General features: G+C 40.5%; 1 protein-coding gene and 1 long non-coding RNA gene across 9 annotated transcripts in view; one reads left to right on the forward strand and one right to left on the reverse strand.

The window, feature by feature from the left end:
- Positions 1 to 18,448, reverse strand: part of LPP (LIM domain containing preferred translocation partner in lipoma) — a 655,090-nt gene that overhangs the window by 119,798 nt on the left and 516,844 nt on the right. For all 8 annotated transcript variants that reach the window (XM_034661250.1, XM_034661257.1, XM_034661240.1 and 5 more), the window contains one exon: positions 1,979 to 2,148. In XM_034661250.1, the coding sequence (XP_034517141.1) occupies positions 1,979 to 2,148 (170 nt within the window). The remainder of the gene's footprint in view (positions 1 to 1,978; positions 2,149 to 18,448) is intronic.
- The window catches only part of LOC117802392, an 80,225-nt gene that overhangs the window by 17,620 nt on the left and 44,157 nt on the right, over positions 1 to 18,448 (forward strand). The gene's annotated exons all lie outside the window — the stretch shown is intronic.

An 18,448-nucleotide genomic window follows, 5' to 3' on the forward strand; every position in this document is an offset into this window, starting at 1 on the left:
GCCTTTGGGGAAAATCCTGCAATCACCCCCATTACATATAGGGGGGGAACTGAGGCTTGGAAAGAGCTTTCTCAAGGAGACAAAGCCTTAAGTGAAATCAAATTCAAACCATGTTTCTCACACCATGTTACACTGTTTCCCAATATTGCTCATATGATTCCTAGCCCTGAGGGATACAAGAAAAAATGAAGGAGACTGCCACCAGAGCACCATTAAAGCAGCAAGAATCAACAATGCAGTCCGAAAAAGAATGAAAAATAGACACAGAGCTACACAAAACACAGCAGTGTGTGGTCACTTCGTGTAAGGACAAAGGGCCACAGGTACTTCCAGAGGCCCTGCGGACATCATTGTCACAGAGCTCACTGCAATAAGTAATTTCACGTGCTGGCCCTACGCCACTGTCCATGCCATATGTTTACAAAGGCAGGGGATTTTGTAATTTTTCTACTTTCAGTAAAGATTTCAAAGGGTGATGTTTGAAATATTCTTATTTCCTAAAGAGGTAAGCTTTTGTTCAGTAGACCTTCCCTCATATGTAACTGCTCCCTTCCAGATCAATAGGACGTTACGGTGTTGGTGTTTATGTTCTGGACAAACTAAAAATGTGCACTGTCAGCAGAGGCTATGGGGCCAGGGGTGCGAAGGACTGAATATAGCCCTGGCTATGACACCAATGATGGAATGGAAGAGGTCATTTTCCTCCTCTCTGTGTTTCTGTGTTGTCGCTTCTAAAAAGAGGAGTTTGTTTCCAGCTCCGGCATTGTGTGGCACTATTACGATGCGATATGCATTTAAGTTAAGTTGCCTTTGGGAAGGAAAATGAAATAAAATTGAACCTAGGAGATACCAAACAATATCAAATCCTGCAAGATCTTGATCTTGAAGAACTTTCAGATCTGTGCAACAGACTCCAGGCCTGCAGTGAGTTAGAGCCATCAGGTCATGGGAAGATACCGACAAGGCCAGAAACTTCTGCAGTGAACTTGAACCTTGGGGTTCTGCAAAGCTATGTATAACTCCTGAGATCTTGTACCCAAAGCTTCCTTTATGTTAAAATGCCTGGGCACTGAGGCCAAACCATGCCTCCTTTGCGGGTTTGCAAAAATGCACCGATTTTTCCACTGCACCAATTTTTCCACTAACAAGCGTTAAACAGATTAAAATCATGCAGAAAGACAGCAAAGAAATGTATTTCAAGTTTAATAAAAGTTTATGTTCATTCATCAAATTGCTCTATCAGAAGATAGCTTAATGTGTAGATGTAAGTAGCCTGGTAAGAAATGAAGATAGTGTATTTTTTAGCCACCCAGCTATGTTATTAAAATATAGTTGTTATGTTCTTTAAAAACAAAAACAAACCTCAATTATTAGCTCAGTCAGCATTGCTACTCATTTTCTTTTAAGGGAAATTCATTTCCGTGTATCATAAAGGGTCTATCTGTTTGCAGCACTGAAAACCTGCTGGGTACGGTAGGCAGGAAACCTTTTGTCTAGATAGGGGGGATTCAAAGATCCCAGGAATTTGAAAGAGCATTAAGGAGTCCAGAGGCCCTGGCAGGGTTTCTTTACAAATACTGGCAAAATCAAATGCAGGGTGAGACGTAATAACAAGAGGTATGTCTATGCCACTTGGGAAACCTGCTGTTCAAGGGGGTGTGTGTGAGCTTGTACGCACATGCTTGAAAGACAAGGGGATGATCTTCCCAGCAGCCCACTACTTGATAACCAGCAGATCCTCCTGCCATGCCTTTCTGACCTCACACGAACAGGGGACAACTGGAAAAAATTAAGATATGCCAATCTCCACACACACACACACACACACACACACACACACACACACATTTTGAAACCTGGGGAGAAATAACGATCTGCTGGCTACACTCTATCCAGAGTGACTGGCATTCTGCCAAAGAAGACATCTTTGCAAAGCACCCAGGAACCGGAGGAGCGGCAGAGCAGAATGTGAACTTACAATGTAGCAGGGCTCACAGTAAGCTTTCTTCTCCACGGCGTAGAAGGGCTGTCCCCTGAGTTTGTTGTTGCAGATGATGCAGGTAAAACAGTCCACGTGGAAGACCTGATCCATGGCAGTGCATCCTGTCCCTTCCCCAACGACATTCTCCCCACAGCGAGCACAGCGGCCTGAAAGAAAAAAAGGGAGTGACTCCTAAGAACACACCAAGGAACGCTTTCAGTCCTTCTAGGACTGAAGCCAACATGGAGGAGACCGCCGATTCATAATGGCGGTAGCAGCAAAAGGACTGATAGCACCACCGCCCCCGCCACCAGGAGCAAGATCACGGCTATAGCCACCCCTAGCCCGAGTACGGCCGCCATGATGGGGATCTTCCTTGAGGCGTTTGAGGAGCTGACCTTCACAGCTCAAGGACCTACAGAAGGTGACAGGGTAGAACTCAGGTCTCCTGATGTCGAGGCCGTGCTGTGCCCGTAATCTCACACCAAGTGTAAGAGGAATATGACTCAGCATGGTAGCACTGAGCGCGTTCAGGAAAGTCTTTCTGCTTGGAGAGTCTACGTGTCCAGTTAGACTGTGAAGGAACTGGGTAAAAAATCAAACTTCAACTCAAAGCTTTCAGAAAAGCCCAGGTTGTAAAATCTTTGCATCCAGCCCTCAGCGACAGCCAGATCAAAAGGGAGTCCCTTTTATTTCACAACAGTTCTGATGGCTAGAAAGTTCTTCCTCGTATGGAGCCAGGCTGCTTCCTCAAGCTAACTGCTACCCCGTACTTCCAGTTCTGTCTTCTAGGGCCTCATGAAATACGTCTCATCTCTTACACCTGACACCCTTGAAGTTAGTACAATTCAGTTAGTATTGCCTCCATGTCTGATCATAGTCTGAACATTCCTAAAACCTGCAGCAGTTCCACAGACTCTAGGGTTTTGAGTCCCGATGGTCCTGGGTGTCACTATCCAGCCTAGTGTTCTGTAAACTTTCAGCATTCTAAAACTGATTTATGGGGCATCTGGATCACATATGGACATCAGATTTAGGTTTCAAAAAATTCATTGTTTTAAATAGGAACAATAAAACATAACTGAAGACAAATATTTATGTCAGCGTGAGGCATCGTGCTGGCTGCAATCTGTATCCCTATCTGGTTCCGTCATGGGAATCTTGAGCCAGAGGTCAGATCCACATCCAGTTTTCCTTCTTATTCTTTATTTCTATAAGTAGAAAGTCTTAACAAATAATTACAGGTCACTGGGAATGTCAACAAGAATCTGGGGGCTTTAATACATAAGCTGTAGCAAGCCTAGTGCTTCCCCCGTGCCAGCAACATGTCTCAAGGTGCTTTTAGACATGTTAACTCATTTCATATTTATAGCCACCTATGTCTTAGGTCTGTTACAGATGAGGAAACTGAGTCACAAAAATGGTTAATGAAATTCAAATCTAAGTAGTCTAGCTTCACTGTCCATGGTTTTAACCACTATGGTGTCTGGCCTCTGCTTAGTTCTGTGCATCAGGATTGAACACAAAGCTGACATTATGGGGAGATTTCTCACTGAAGACTGCTTTCAGCACTCCATCACGTTGGATTGACAATCATTTCACACCTACAAACGGGAGGGCTAAATGTTTTAACTTGGGAAAAAAGAGGCAAATATATTTCTAATCTTCTCTGGTTGCACTGGCACTGGAAAATATTTCTATATGCTCTGCTGCAGGACTTGAATGTATTTTTAAAAATATAACCCAAAGTACAGATCATTTTTCCCCCTAAGGAATAAGAAATATCAAATACTGGAAAAAGAGTTAAACTCTTGGAAACTGAGCTGTCTCCACTGCAGTTATATTATAAAGTCCTGATATCATATTCTTGACATATGATAAAAACTTTTGTAATAACCTCTGTGGCTTGTTTTACAAACCTCTACCCAAGAGTTAAATTGTACCTGTTTTTATCGTAAGATGTATAATCTTAGAAAGTTGCCTTTAAAATTTTGGACTTTAATTGCCTTCCGTAACAAAATTAGGTCATTGCATATGACACTTGTTTTTGATTATTCAGGAAAAAAAACCCCAACAGCTTAACTGGTTTACTAAAAAGTTCACTGTGCTATGTTTGAACTTGATGTTACACTTCTCAAAGCTTCAGGCCAGTATCTGTCATTTCATCACAGGAAACACTGCGATTATAGGCAAATGGATCACCAATTCATCAAGTCTTATTTTTTAAAAAGTCATCATCATACTCAGTATTCAAACTTTTCTTTTACAACTGCTTGTGCAGACTTATCATATTTGTCTCAGAATTTACAGATTCACTCCCAATATTTATATTGGAATCCTCTTTCACCAAAATTTACATTTTTAATATTAATCTGAAGTGGTATTTATGGTATTATCTTTATTACTATTTTTCCTGCCTTCACTGAATCATATTGAAATCACTGATCTATTTTGGTGAACTAAGAAATAATGCAATACAATAGTGATAATGAAAAATATAGGTTTAGCAGCAGTGGAAAAAAAAAACCATACTAATGACATGAAAATACTCTGAGCTGAATGGCGCTTTTGGTGAACATTGGTCAAACAACACCAATCAACAGAGGTCTGTGATACATGTGCAGTCTTTAAGAATGTGATGGGCATTAAGGAGGCACGTGATGTGATGAGCACTGGGTGTTACTGAACATTATATCAAAAACCAATGATGTACTATACCTTGGGTAATTGAATTTAAATAAAAAAAAAGAATGTGATGGTTATTAAGAGCATATTGGCTTCCTGGGGCACCTGGATGGCTCAGTCTGTTAAGCATCTGACTCTTGGTTTCAGGTCAGGTCACGATCTCATGAGTCATGAGATCAAACCCTGTGTATTGATCTCTGCGCTGAGCGGGCAGTCTGCTTAAAGATTCTCTCCTCTGACCCTCCCCCTGCTCTCTCTCTAAGATAAATAAATAAATCTTAAAAAAAAAAAAGAGCATACTGCATTCCTAATTTTACATTTCAAATTTTTTTACATTTCAAATCTGTTAAATTCAGGTCAACAGAATTATTTATTTATTAAATAATTTCTATTAAATAGAAATTTCCCTTTCTATTAAACTGGGTTCCGTGATAGTCCACCAGGGACTACTAGTGATGTGTGGACCACGCCTTGGGGGAAAAAAGTTCTGGCTAAATGTTACAGTCTACTGGCACAGTGGTCTGTAAGACAGTTGGGGGTAGAGATTCTGATCCAGACCATGGCTGGCCAGAAGTATAGTCTCTGGAACCCAAGAGCTTGAGTCTACATAGTTTATGGAGAGTTTGCTAGCTAACCCTGAGGATATGGGAGAAAATCTCAGTCACTGATTAGAGAGAAGATGAGGGCAGACCTCTACAGGTCAGGCTGAAAAGACAAGTTTTGAAATTTTCATTCTGTTCAACAAAAGTTCCCCAGGTCTCTACTCTTTGCCAGTACCATATTCTGCTTCTGTGCGTTATACAGACATGGATTAGATGATGTCAGTGCCTTTTACAATCATTATAAGACTCTATACCTTCTACCATCACATGGAAAAAGGTGCCAAATGCCATAGGAGAAAGTGCTCTGGAGGTGTGGGAGGGAAATCACGTGTGAGAGGGGCTCAGGAAAGGTTTTGTGGAGAAAGTGGCATTGGAACCCAACTCAAGGATGGAACTGTGACAGGTGGAGATGGGAAAGAGAAAAACATTCTGGTTTTTCCAAAGGGAATGAGTGGCTGGGCTTGACTTGATCCCAAACGTCTGCAGTAACTTGGTGTTGGCACAACAAGGATTTGTCTTCTCAGCTATGAAAGCAGATGGGCTGTATTCATAAGGAACAATCTTCTCCTTTATAATTTGGAGAACATTCTTTCAGAGTGGGTCAGGCTAAAATGCTGGACCCAGACATGACCAGCTCTGCTGCCTCCCGTATTTTTCCTATTCTTGGGAGAAATCGGGGACACAGGCTCGAGGGCAGTCAGTCTGGCACCTTTAAAATCACAAGCACAGAAAAAAAGTGAAGAGCAAAAAATAAAAATAGCCCATCAGCAGGACAGAAAAGGTGCCCGAATGTTCCCTTTTCACATTAACAAAATTTACAAACTATGCCTTTTAGGGAAGCATTCACAATGGAAAGAAAGTTACTCAAGCATAGTACATCCTTGCCCCTAGAGGGGCTTACACTACACATCATTAAAAGCAGACCACAATCTCCATGCCCATCTTTTGGACAAGTATCTCAGCACTTTTAAATGAGAAAAACCAGGGGAATGGTAGCAGACTTGAAGGCATCAGAGCATGAAGGAAACAGAGTTGATTAGGGGCCGGTAGGAAGCTCAAGTTCAGACCCAGGGCTGGAACGAGGAGCTTGCTGGCAAAGCTTAGCAGAGTAATTTAAAAAATCCAATGACAGAGGATAAGACAGTCTGAGGAGAATTTTGATACTGAATTAAGATGCCTGAATAATAATAATAAAAAAGGAACTTATTTCTAAAGCTTGCTTATATATTATTGCTTGCCATGTACACTGCTTTGTATTTTCTCTGGAAAAACCCAGTTATGGGTTCTTCTCACCGCTTCCCCCATGGACCCTGTCCCAACTATAGCAACCTCTGGAGTGAAGCCTCTCTCAAAGGCGTCTTTCCACCACATGCGTACTCCCCAAATCAGGATCCATAATCTTTCATGGGCCATTGCGATGGCTTCCTGTTTGCTCCAGTATCTGCTTTACTTCCTCTTACGAAGGGAAAAACTCTCTGGAAGTCTTAGTCCTGAGCTAAGGTCTGGAAGGTTATGTAGAATTGGAACAAGTCATTTTTAGGATGGGCATGGGTGGCGGGTGACATTACAGGCAAATAACAGGGTGAGCAAAGGAGGTAAATTGGTAGCATACGGGCTTTTACATTTATTGCTTCCCATTTTCTCTTTCAGTAATGTGAATATATTTCCTTTATAATGTGAAAATAAAATTTTTAATTAAAATTTGTTTTATGGGTCTGATCCTTGCACCATTAGTATAATAGGCCACAGGCCCTCTTAGCAAACACTGCTTATTTTTAGGTAGGATCAAAAATGTCCAGAGCCATTTTGAAAGTTGGTGATACTCCCAAAGTTGCACATTATTCAACATCAGAAGTAAAATAGAAAATGTATGCGTATGCAGACATCAGGCCAGGTCACACTTGTCTTCGTGTCTTCCTTGCTATCTGACTTATAATAGAAATTTTAGGCACAAGCAAAAGTAATATTCTATTTTTAAATATCACAATGAATTGAAACCCTATATGCCAATTGTATGATATATCAGCTTTCTCATTATGCACCTTCTGCAAAATATTCTGAACAGAGTCCTGTTTGAAAAGTTGAATCAATAAGGTTATATCAGGGTAATGAAGTCATGGTAAAGTATTCCTAGAAACAAAGATTGCTCCAATTTATCCCACATATGGCCACTGGAATTATCTTCCTAAAGCAGAGCATCCATTAAGTTGATTCAGAAATTATCTTCCACTGAAGATATAAAAAGATAATAGAACAAGTTTGCACTCTTTTTATGACAGGTGCATGTGACATTCACTGAAGGTTCTAGAATGATGGCATTTTCTAATCAACAAAGCTTTTACTTTATGGAATTCTGTAGCATTAATGCATGTAATAATAGACACCCTGTCTTTTAAACTACTTAAGTCCTAGGACAGTGATTTTCAACCTTGCTAATATATTGGATAATCTGGGGAACTTAAAAAAAAAACAAAAAAACAAAACAAAACAAAAAAACCCAAAACAACACTGATTTCTGGGGGCCAGCTCCAGAGATTTTGATTTCATTGGTCTGAGGTAGGATGTTCTAGGACTGGAATTTTAAAAGCTGTCCAGGCGATTCTCATGTTCAGCCAAGTTGAGCCACTGTTCCAAGGGGTCCAAGTATTTCTGTACTGCTCATCAGGATAATAGCTGACAAGCAAAGCCCAAATAGGTTTGTTTCATCTGCATTCAAAACAGTTCAGGGACAGACTGTTAATAATAAGCCGGCTGGAAAAAAAAAATTCTACTTTTTACCAATGAGTTATCACCCTAATGCTGTGTCTTTAAGTCTTAGTTTGAAGAGTTTTCAATGGCTTTTTACTCATTGATAACATACAAGAACAGAAGCAGCTCAATTTTCTCAAATTTTGCCAGCATTGCATAAGAAGTTCACTTATGTTAATTAGAAGCCCTCCTATAGAAGTCTTCTTTGGTCTTGTAAATGAATGTATCACACAGCACTGCTATATGGCCTGAGACAATACAGAATCTACTGAGAATGTCAACTGATGGCCATTTAAGGTGATAGTATGTATCACATTGTACATCAAAGTCCATTTTTTCCCACTTTCTTGAACTCTGCCTTTAAGTAACATGGCAATATTGAGTCTCCTACGGTTAGTGCTATTTAGCTGTGTGAACAATGGAATCCTTATCATATCTTAAAACCTGGACTGTAGGACACACCTAGTTTCGTCACCCTGCTTGTGTCTACACAATGGCATATACTAGCTCACTATGTTATTGCTGAGGTGGTCCTTGCTGAGATGCTTGCAGATTCAGTGGGGATTTGGGTGGGAGGGAGGCGGCGGCAGATGGCAGTTCCTCTCTCTCTTCCCTATATACACGTGCTTGCACTCTCTTGCAAACGCATGTTGTACAGACGCGGCAGGCAAAGGAGAGATGGCTGCTAGAGTAGGATGACCAGTGGGAGACACAGGAAGCCTTCAGAGAAATTTAAAGTCAGAAATTAAAATAAGAAATTGAGTTAGAGTAACAAAACAAACAACAACAACAAAAAAAAACCACCCCAAATTGTCAGAAAGAACAGAACAGAAGTGGGTGGATAAAGGCCCGGGCCACAAACCTGATAAGATGGAGTGAAGGCTGAATCCTACCTATGAAAGGAAGTCATTATGAAGTCTAGCCATGAGGTGATTCATTTATAGATATATATTTGCTGAGGCTGGACCTTCAGGGAAGGGGGTGAATTGGGAGGGGGAGTCCCACATGGGGTTGCAAAAGCAAGCATGTTCCACTGACTTAATTACACTACATTGTGAAGAAGTATAACAAAATTATAAAAGAAAATTACTGTGTTTTTTTCTCTATGCCAAGCACTGACCTAAGCACTCCACAAACATTCCTTCATAGTGCTATAATGCTTATCTATTTTTATTTGATAGGTAAGATGTCTGAGGTTAAGTCACTTGGTCAAGGTTTCAGAGGCAGACTAACCCACACTCCTAACCAAGGCCGAGGATGTCAGAGTTATGATTGAATGATAAACTGTACTCAACAGAAAAACACATGCTGATTAAGAAGATGGGCTTTAGAAGTCTGACCTGATTCCCATCTCAGCCCCACCTCCTTCTGCCTCTGAGACCTTCACACCCGGAGAAAGAAGAGCCAATACAGCATCACTTCTCTGACCCCCAAATTTCAGGAGCTCTCAGTAAACATCAGAATCTGCGACAGGTAGGGAGATCAGTATAGGTTGGGGGGGGGGTCCTTCAGAGAAGATTTTAAAGTGTTGAAACTCAAACTCTGGCTTCCTACTAGGAAAGCTTTTTAAAAAATACTGCTATCCATGCTTCACTTTCAGAGATTCTGATTTATGTGGTCTGGGATGGGCCCTGATATAACAATGCTGGCGTGCAGTGGGTTTGAGAACCATCGCTCTAAAAGGAACTGCATGTTTATGTGCTCCACACTATAGTTTGTCCTAGAGAGTTCTTACAAAGCAATGATGTTTCGGACCCAAAGCCCTGGTCCCAACCTCCGCTAAACTAAGTAACATGCACACGCACGGTGGATGTCAGGACAGGCACTTTCTGGCAACTTTCATTCTCAGGTAAAGCAGCTCCAATAAAAGCAAAAATCAGATAACAACAAAAGCAAAACAAAAAGCAACATTGCTGTGCAGTTTTGAATGTAATACATGGCACCCATTAACAAGTTGTATATAAAGGTGTAAAGGAAATCAGGCAGAACTGCGAGTCTTGCCTTTGTTACTCACTAGCTATGGGAACCTGGACAAATTTCCTAAATTTCCAGAGCCTGAGGCAGGTGTTTTCAAAATAAGCAATAAGCAGACCGCCCCCCTCCCCAAGGATCAGGGGGTCTCAGCTGAGTCATCTGTCCAGCCATTCTGTCAGCCCCTTAACAAACACACTTAGGAAGTTTCTATTCTGTGCTAAGTACTATGCACAGAGGTAACCTTTTCTCCACTTCCGTAAAAAGGGGACAGTGATGACTGCCTTCACTACCTGGCCATGAAGTTCTACAACAGCCACAAAGGGGCTCGTACAGGCCCTGATTCTTTCTCCCTCCAGCTATAGGAGGTATAGCTCAACTTCAAATGGAGAGATCACTGCAACCAAAAGCAGGGACATACGCATTCTGGACCCACCTGTAAAGAGGACAGTCACTATGGGGAGAATAGAGACAGTTGCATCTGTGAGGCAGTTATGCAAGATTTATAGTCACCAAAACGTTACTTAGAGAATCTAGTGCTAAAAATTCAACCCCAATCCTGCAGGAACTTGTGGACCCCAGAGTGAAGCTACTAGTCAATATTTATTCAGCACTTAGTATTTGCCAAGCACTGTTTTCAGTATTTACATATATTATCTCAGGTAATTCTTCCACCAACCTGCTGGTGTAGGTCCAATCATCGTCTCCATCATAGCTGGAGAAATGGCAGTCTGGAGACGGTGAGTCACTGGCCCATGGCCGCGGAGTTAAATACCGAAGCTGGAATAGGGACCCGGCAGTCTGGCTTTGGAGCCCCCTTCACCTGTCCTCTAACCTGGCTTATTGCTTTAGAACTCCAAAATTCCTAAAAACATCTGGCCTGGCAGGAAGCCTGCATAAACCTCACAACATCCCTCACAGGAATATCAGCATCTATTCTGACTAAAGCCTGGATTTCTCTTCCATTTAATTTTTACAAACGGACATTTTTATACTCCCCTTCTGAATTCTTATTCTATTTTCCTGTATTTGAAATTCACTTCATGATTGATCAGTTAACAGAAAAAAAATCAATATTTACTAGTACACTTACAACTGCTATTGCAATGATTATTTTTGATTATGACTGGAATCTGCTCTATGGTATCTCTCATGGGAATTTATATTTCCCTCAAGCTCCATCCCAAGCTGAAAATACTTTAATTTGCCCACTTACTCTTAGTTTCTGTGGTGGGAAATCTCCAAATGTATTGTGGTTATTTAAGAGCAAACTTAACCCTGAGGTAACTTGAGAGGGTGTTCCTAACGCTATAGTATTTCGATGCCCAACAGCAGCCATGAGCCACTTCTTATGATGTTATCAAGCACTCTTTATATTTATATAGTACTTTCTAATATTAAATGTGCTTTCTCACTTGATGTGACCACAAAGAGCAAAATGAAAGTTATGACTAACATTACTTTTAAATTTTTGATATATCAAGATTGAGAGTAATCCTGCAGGTTCACATAAAACTTCACCTCTTTCATGCTGTTTGAACATTACCTCACAATAACTAAATGTTAGATAAGGCAATCATTGAGCAAATGAGTTAACCTAGGAATCATCTTGTGTGTGCCTTGAGAGGTAGAGAGCAGAGCTGGAATTTAGGCTTGGTTCATCTGGCCCCAAGCGTAGCGAGCGGTCTTTGACCTGGACCACATTACCTGCACACATGGTGCTGAACCTGGAGGTGGGGGACATTCTCATCTGACACTACATCCCAGCTTTGGTTTTTCCACTCAGGGCTGAAATGCCCCTAATATACTGTTAAGAGGATTTAAAAATCTAAGAACGAAAGAACATGTGGAAAATTTAGAAAACATCTGGTCCATCCTCATTTACAGATGCAAACACAAAGGCTCAGGGAGAGGCCATGCCTTGACAGAAGAGATGAGAGCTGGATGCAGGCCTGCAGGCTCTCAGCAGAGTGGTCTTCTAGCAACCAGATGCGCCACCTCAAATATTAGTTTCTGCCCACTAGCAGGCGCTGTTGCCTGATCATGAGGAACTTGTCCCCCCCCATCTGGCAAAACTTCATTGTAAAAGGGAGTACTGTGTGGGACATGGTAGTCCACAAGGATGATTCCTGCATGATTCCAGAACAAGGTTAACTACATGACTATCTGAAACAGCAGAACCGATCCATTTCTGTCTGAAACACCCTGACGTGTTCTGGAGCTTTCCACCTAGGTGTTCTGAAAATTAAAGAAATGGCAGCAAGATGTGTGTTAGTGGGGTCTGCAGCCATACCTTGGGGCCAAAAAAGGCCAGGCTCTGCTCCCTGTTTGACCATACCTGGTCTGAACTGGTTTCTTTTTGTACATTGGAGTCACATACAACGTTCACTTGACAAAAGGCTTCTGCTTTGTTATTAACTTTTAAAGGATAAAAAACACTCGAGGGGGATAGGTGGTAGATCTGCGATTAGAACTGAGTTCTCTTATCCTGACTCCACCATGCATATAACCTGTGACTTCGGTCAAGTTACCTCATCCACCTGAGCCAGTCCCATGTACCTCAACAGTGATCCCAGCCCTTGGTGGCTTGAAGTGTTAAGGGGAGGCATTTACATATTAAATTATAAACAACAAAATGCAAGGAATTCCTCTAAGATAGATCACCATAAAATAAATTTTTGTTATGAATGTTGATATAAATCACATGCACAATAGAGCACAATGTATTTCTATGTCTGGGCTTTCATCCAGAGTTCATATTCTAAGGAATTCCTGTGCAAATCCACAAGATGGAATGCAGCCCTAATGTAAGTGGATAGATTTTGAGGATCTAAGCTCCTTGGAAAGGCCGGCAGTGCCGTTCATCTTCTCAGCAGAGTGGGCAGATGGATGCCGCGAATACTTGACACATGATGCCGCATCAGAGCTCAGAGGGAGACCCAGGCACCGAGTCCCAGACCTGCAGCCATCTCCATGTCCGCCCTCGCGTGTCTGGAAAATTCTCGTTACTAAACTGCGGTCTGCATCGATTCCGTCTCTGGTACTTGCATAGCAACACTGAGCTCTCTGAGTGCTAGCGTGACGTCTTGGGAACAGTTATTAATACATGTATGTATGCACACAGTACGTGGAAATATGCAAGATTGAAAGCAATTAGTGTATTACTTTTAGGTAATACTTCCCACCGGGACTATGCTTCTGAAAAAAATTCCCCTCACTCTCAAGAAGCTTGAACAGTTGTCTGCTCTCACCAGAATGTTTGGGATAAAAATGGTGTCAATTTTAAGGAAACACACTTCTCAATTTTCTTTGTTAACATCTGAATAAAACATGAGAAGGTCCCCACTTTTCCCCTCTCCCCTTTCATTCAGAGAATAAGTTCCTTCACAATCTTGCTTTGTGCGAGAGAGGAAAAATAGCCACCCTTCTTTGCCACCTCCAGATTAGCAGAATCGCTGGGTTTAAAAGTAGAAAAGTTTAAATTTCGTTCTAATAAACTCCACCGGCTATCATCATTTCTGAGGTGTGGGACAACACCTTATAATAAAAACACAGCCAGAAACCACATTTCTCCCTTGTGGGAGCTTACAGCCCTGTGAGATCAGGAGAGAACAACAGAAGAAAGGCTCAGAAAGTTCTACAGGAAGGATTTGGTTGGGAATGAAGGAATACTTTCAGGATCATAGCAGCTTTTGGAAAAATGGATCATTTCCTTAAGAAGCCGTGTACCTGGGAAGGGCAGATCCTCCCTGTCTCCTGATAAGATGTATACATGCAATCAAGTGTTTCTCGAAGGACCTCCCCAGGCTTCCAGTTTTCATTCTCAGATAAATTAGAGTATTAGAGTAAGGAGAACCTGCTTCGTGGAGATCAAGACTCAAGAATCCAAAATCGTTGAAACATTATGAAAGTTATTAAATAAAAGAAACAAGAAACAGGGCAATAGGCATGTTCTATTTATGTCAGCAGAGTATTTCTGGGCGAATCCTCTTGCACTAGCGTAGTTTCCATTTTTAGATTATCATATTCAGTAAACACATTTAATTTTTATAGGATGACTAATGCCCAAGTGCCTAATAACTAGTGAGATAACACAAGGTTTCTTCCTTACTAAGGCTTATAGGGAGAGCTCCCAGAAACTATATAAATCCACAGAAACTGCCTAAAAACAGATAAGCTCAGTAATGGGTTCTTGCATCAGCTCCTGCTAAGTGCTTTTATTTGTAGTTCTGTCTTGGGCAAGAGATACCACACAGGGGGAGTGCAAAGTTGAAGGTCTTTAGCAAAAATTTGGACTATAAACACAGCTTGGCATTATCAGCATTCTGTTAAGTTCAAAGAAGAGATAGTTACAACAAATACAGCTTGCTTTATTTCTGAAACAAAACTGTGCACATATTTGTGGCCATACTACTAATTAACCAGTAGATTGTTCCTTTCATCTATTCAGTGTGTTTTTCTCCCCCCTGTTACAACATGTTGGGGTTATTTTTTCCCATTTGGAATATACTCAGACTGTTCTCTTATACACACTAGGGAAGAGAATGGTGCACACGATGAAGGACAAGAGAGACTGACTGGTACAGGGGGATTAAAGGAGCCATATATGTACACATAGCGAGGATGGAGGATGACTAAGGAGTGCCATGATGATGGTCTATAAATATTTGAAAGGTGTAAACACCGAGGAGTAATTTAGCTTGCTGCAGGTGGTACAAATGGGAGCGGTGGTGTATCTTAAAGAAAAGGAAAGATTACTATGAAATAAAAAAATTGATCCACTGAAGATGTTACCCATGGGGCACAGCAAACTTGGAACAGAAGGGTGGATGAAAAAACCATGGTATTGGTGGAGACACGTGTGTAGGGGTGGGCTTGACCATGTGTAGCTAGGTGACCTTAGAGAGGTCACTGAGCCACCCTGGGCCTCAGATTAGAGGATCTTTGGTCAATTAGAGTGAGAACCAGAATCAGCTTTTAAAAATGTGCTCCAAAGAACTACTAAGGGTCCTGAGGATCCAAACTACATTGAATCTTGAGAATAGAAAGAAGGGTGGAGGGGGCTGGTGACTGACTAGAGCCCCTTATCATCTTCATCTGTATACCATCCACTTCCTCAGAATAAATTTTCAGGAATTTACTGACAAGAGCATTTGCCTAAGAAACTTATCTCCTTAATGAAGTTTTATTATTTTTAAAAAAAAATTTTTTTGAGACAGAGCGTGTCTGCCCATGAGTGGGGGGGGGCGGGGTGCAGAGGGAGAGGGAGAGTCTCAAGCAGATTCCCCGCTGAGCTCAGAGCCCAGTAGGGCTTGATCTCACCACCCTGAGGTCATGACCTCAGCTGAAATCAAGAGTCAGATGCCTAATGGACTGAGCCACCCAGGAAGCCCCCTTACTGAAGTTTTAAAGAGGTATTATTATAAATTGGTGTTAGACCCATTCCTGTTCATAAGACTCCTGACAAGGCAGCAGAAGATCTGAGGTTATGCTTCCAGAAAATGTTTCATTGAGTAAAAATGTGGGATGACATGGCAGATACAGCAGGAAGACAGATACGCTCTTGTGGAACTCACATTCCAAATGCACTTTTAAAGTAGGGTAGCCAAAAATTAATAAGTGAACAAAGGAATAACTCATGTGATTCCCTGTAAGACTGCATACAATCAGTTCAATTTAATACTTATTCAGCACCTAACTGCCAATCCTAAAGGCTCCTGATACCTCATGTAGAGGGTAACATTCAAATTAAACTGGTATTGAAGACTTACCATGTGTCAGGAACTCTGTGTCAAACTCAGGATCCTCAATTTCCACCCCAGTGGCCCCTCAGTTGTATGTCTTTGTGCATGACCAACCAAAACCACTGTGAGCACAGCCTGACTCCTGCTCCGACCTGCTGCCAGAGTCAGCAGTATTTGATCCCAAGTCTAGTCATACCATTTGAATTTGCTATTGTAATTATACTATCCAATTAACTATCATATAGATTAACAAAAAAGAGTGAAAATTTTTAATTTTTTAAAAATAACATTGAAGTAGAATGCTTCAGGAAAGTCCCATAAAGACAAGCTACTTAGAAAAAAAAATAAAGATAAATCGTTCAATTAGGTATAGATAAGCAACCTTAAAATATTAAATTTAAAAAAAAAAGCTTAAACATTGTAAAGAGGTCGGCACTCACATTATCGCACAAGTCTAAGTTCTTGCTCTCCTTTAAAGGAACCCAAACTGGAAACTGTTAGAGGACTCATTATGACATTATGCACTAGGACTCATGCAAGATGAAAGGCCAACAGCCATCACTCAAATATGCCTTGGCCATATTTTTTTAAATGGTAAAATATGCTCTTTGTTTTTTTTTATTTTAATAAAAATAAACTTTATTGAACGCAAGAAACAAACAAATCATAAAATGGGCAGAAAATATGAATAGACACTTTTCCAATGAAGACATACAAATGGCTAACAGACACATGAAAAAATGTTCAAAATCATTAGCCATCAGGGAAATTCAAATCAAAACCACACTGAGATACCACCTTACGCCAGTTAGAATGGCAAAGATAGACAAGGCAAGAAACAACAATTGTTGGAGAGGATGTGGAGAAAGGGGATCCCTCCTACATTGTTGGTGGGAATGCAAGTTGGTACAGCCACTCTGGAAAACAGTGTGGAGGTCCCTTAAAAAGTTAAAAATTGAGCTACCCTATGATCCAGCCATTGCACTACTGGGTGTTTACCCCAAAGATACAGACGTAGTGAAGAGAAGGGCCATATGCACCCCAGTGTCCATAACAGCATTGTCCACAATAGCTAAATCATGGAAGGAGCCGAGATGCCCTTCAACAGATGACTGGATTAAGAAGCTGTGGTCCATATATACAATGGAATATTACTCAGCTATCAAAAAGAATGATTTCTCAACATTTGCTGCAACATGGACAGCACTGGAGGAGATAATGCTAAGTGAAATAAGTCAAGTAGAGAAAGACAATTATCATATGGTTTCTCTCATCTATGGAACATGAGAACTAGGAAGATTGGTAGGAAAAGAAAGGGATAAAGAAAGGGGGGTAATCAGAAGGGGGAATGAATAATGGGAGACTATGGACTCTGAGAAACAAACTGAGGGCTTCAGAGGGGAGGGGGGTAGGGGAATGGGATAGGCTGGTGATGGGTAGTAAGGAGGGCACATATTGCATGGTGCACTGGGTGTTATATGCAACTAATGAATCATGGAACTTTACATCAAAAACCTGGGATGTACAGTATGGTGACTAACATAATAAAAAATATTATAAAAAATAAAATAAATAAAATAAACTTTATTGAGGTAGACTTTTCATGAGGTAAATGAGTCCATTTGAATTGTGAATTTTAACAAATTTTAATAAGTTCGTAGGCTCTTGTAACTACCACCATGATCAAATTCTAGAACATTCCCAGTACTGCAAAAAGCTCCCTTGTGCCCCATTAGAGTAAATCCTTTCCCCTAGCCTCAGAAAACCACTGATTATTTCCTGTCACTATAGATTAAATTTGCCATTTCTAGGATTTCATAAAAATGAATTATATAGTACATATTCTTTTTTGCAGGGGAGGGAGAAGGGTTTGGCTCCTTTCAATCAGCATAATGTTTGTGAGATTTTCCCATGTTGCTGCACTTATTAGTAGGTCAGCTCCTTATTACGACGGGTAACATTTGGTTGTAAAACTGTAACAATTTGTTCTTTCACCTACTGACAAATATTTGAGTTGTTTTAGCTGCTATAAATTTTTGTATGCAACTCTTTCTATAGAAAAAAAAAGTTTCCATTTTCCTTGAGTCAATATATGGGCTGACAAAGGCTGAGCATATGGCAAATATGTGTTTAACTTTTTGAGATACTACCAGACTGTGGTTGTACCATTTTATATCCTCACCAGCAATGTCAGAGAATTCCAGTTGCTCCATTTTCTAGTTAATACTTGGTAATGTCATTCTTCTGAATCTCAGCCATTGTAATCAATGTGTACCTCACAGGGTTTAAATGTACATTTCTCTGATGACTACAGATTTAGAACATTTTTCATTTGCTCATTGGTTATCACTATATTTATTTAGAAAAGCGTTCAAATGTTTTGCCTAGTTTTTAATTGAATTGTTTGTCTTCTTTTTCTAGGAGTTCTTTCTATATTCTGGACACAAGTCCTTTATCAGATACATATATTCTATGCTTATCTTCTCCAAGTATAGATCTTGTAATCTCAGTTTTTAAATGACGTCTTTTGAGAAGAAGTTTATTTTTTCTTTTTTCCTGGCTTAACTTTTTTGTATCTTCTCTAGAAAATGTTTGCCTAAACCAACATCATAAGGATCTTCTATGCTTTCTTATAAAAGTTTTATATTTTAGCTTTTACATTTAGGTTTATGAATGAAAATATGTGCAAGACCTTTACAGTGAGAATATGAAAATAC

The sequence above is a fragment of the Ailuropoda melanoleuca genome, chromosome 1 (assembly GCF_002007445.2).
Source record: "Ailuropoda melanoleuca isolate Jingjing chromosome 1, ASM200744v2, whole genome shotgun sequence".
Classification (NCBI taxonomy): Eukaryota; Metazoa; Chordata; class Mammalia; order Carnivora; family Ursidae; genus Ailuropoda; species Ailuropoda melanoleuca.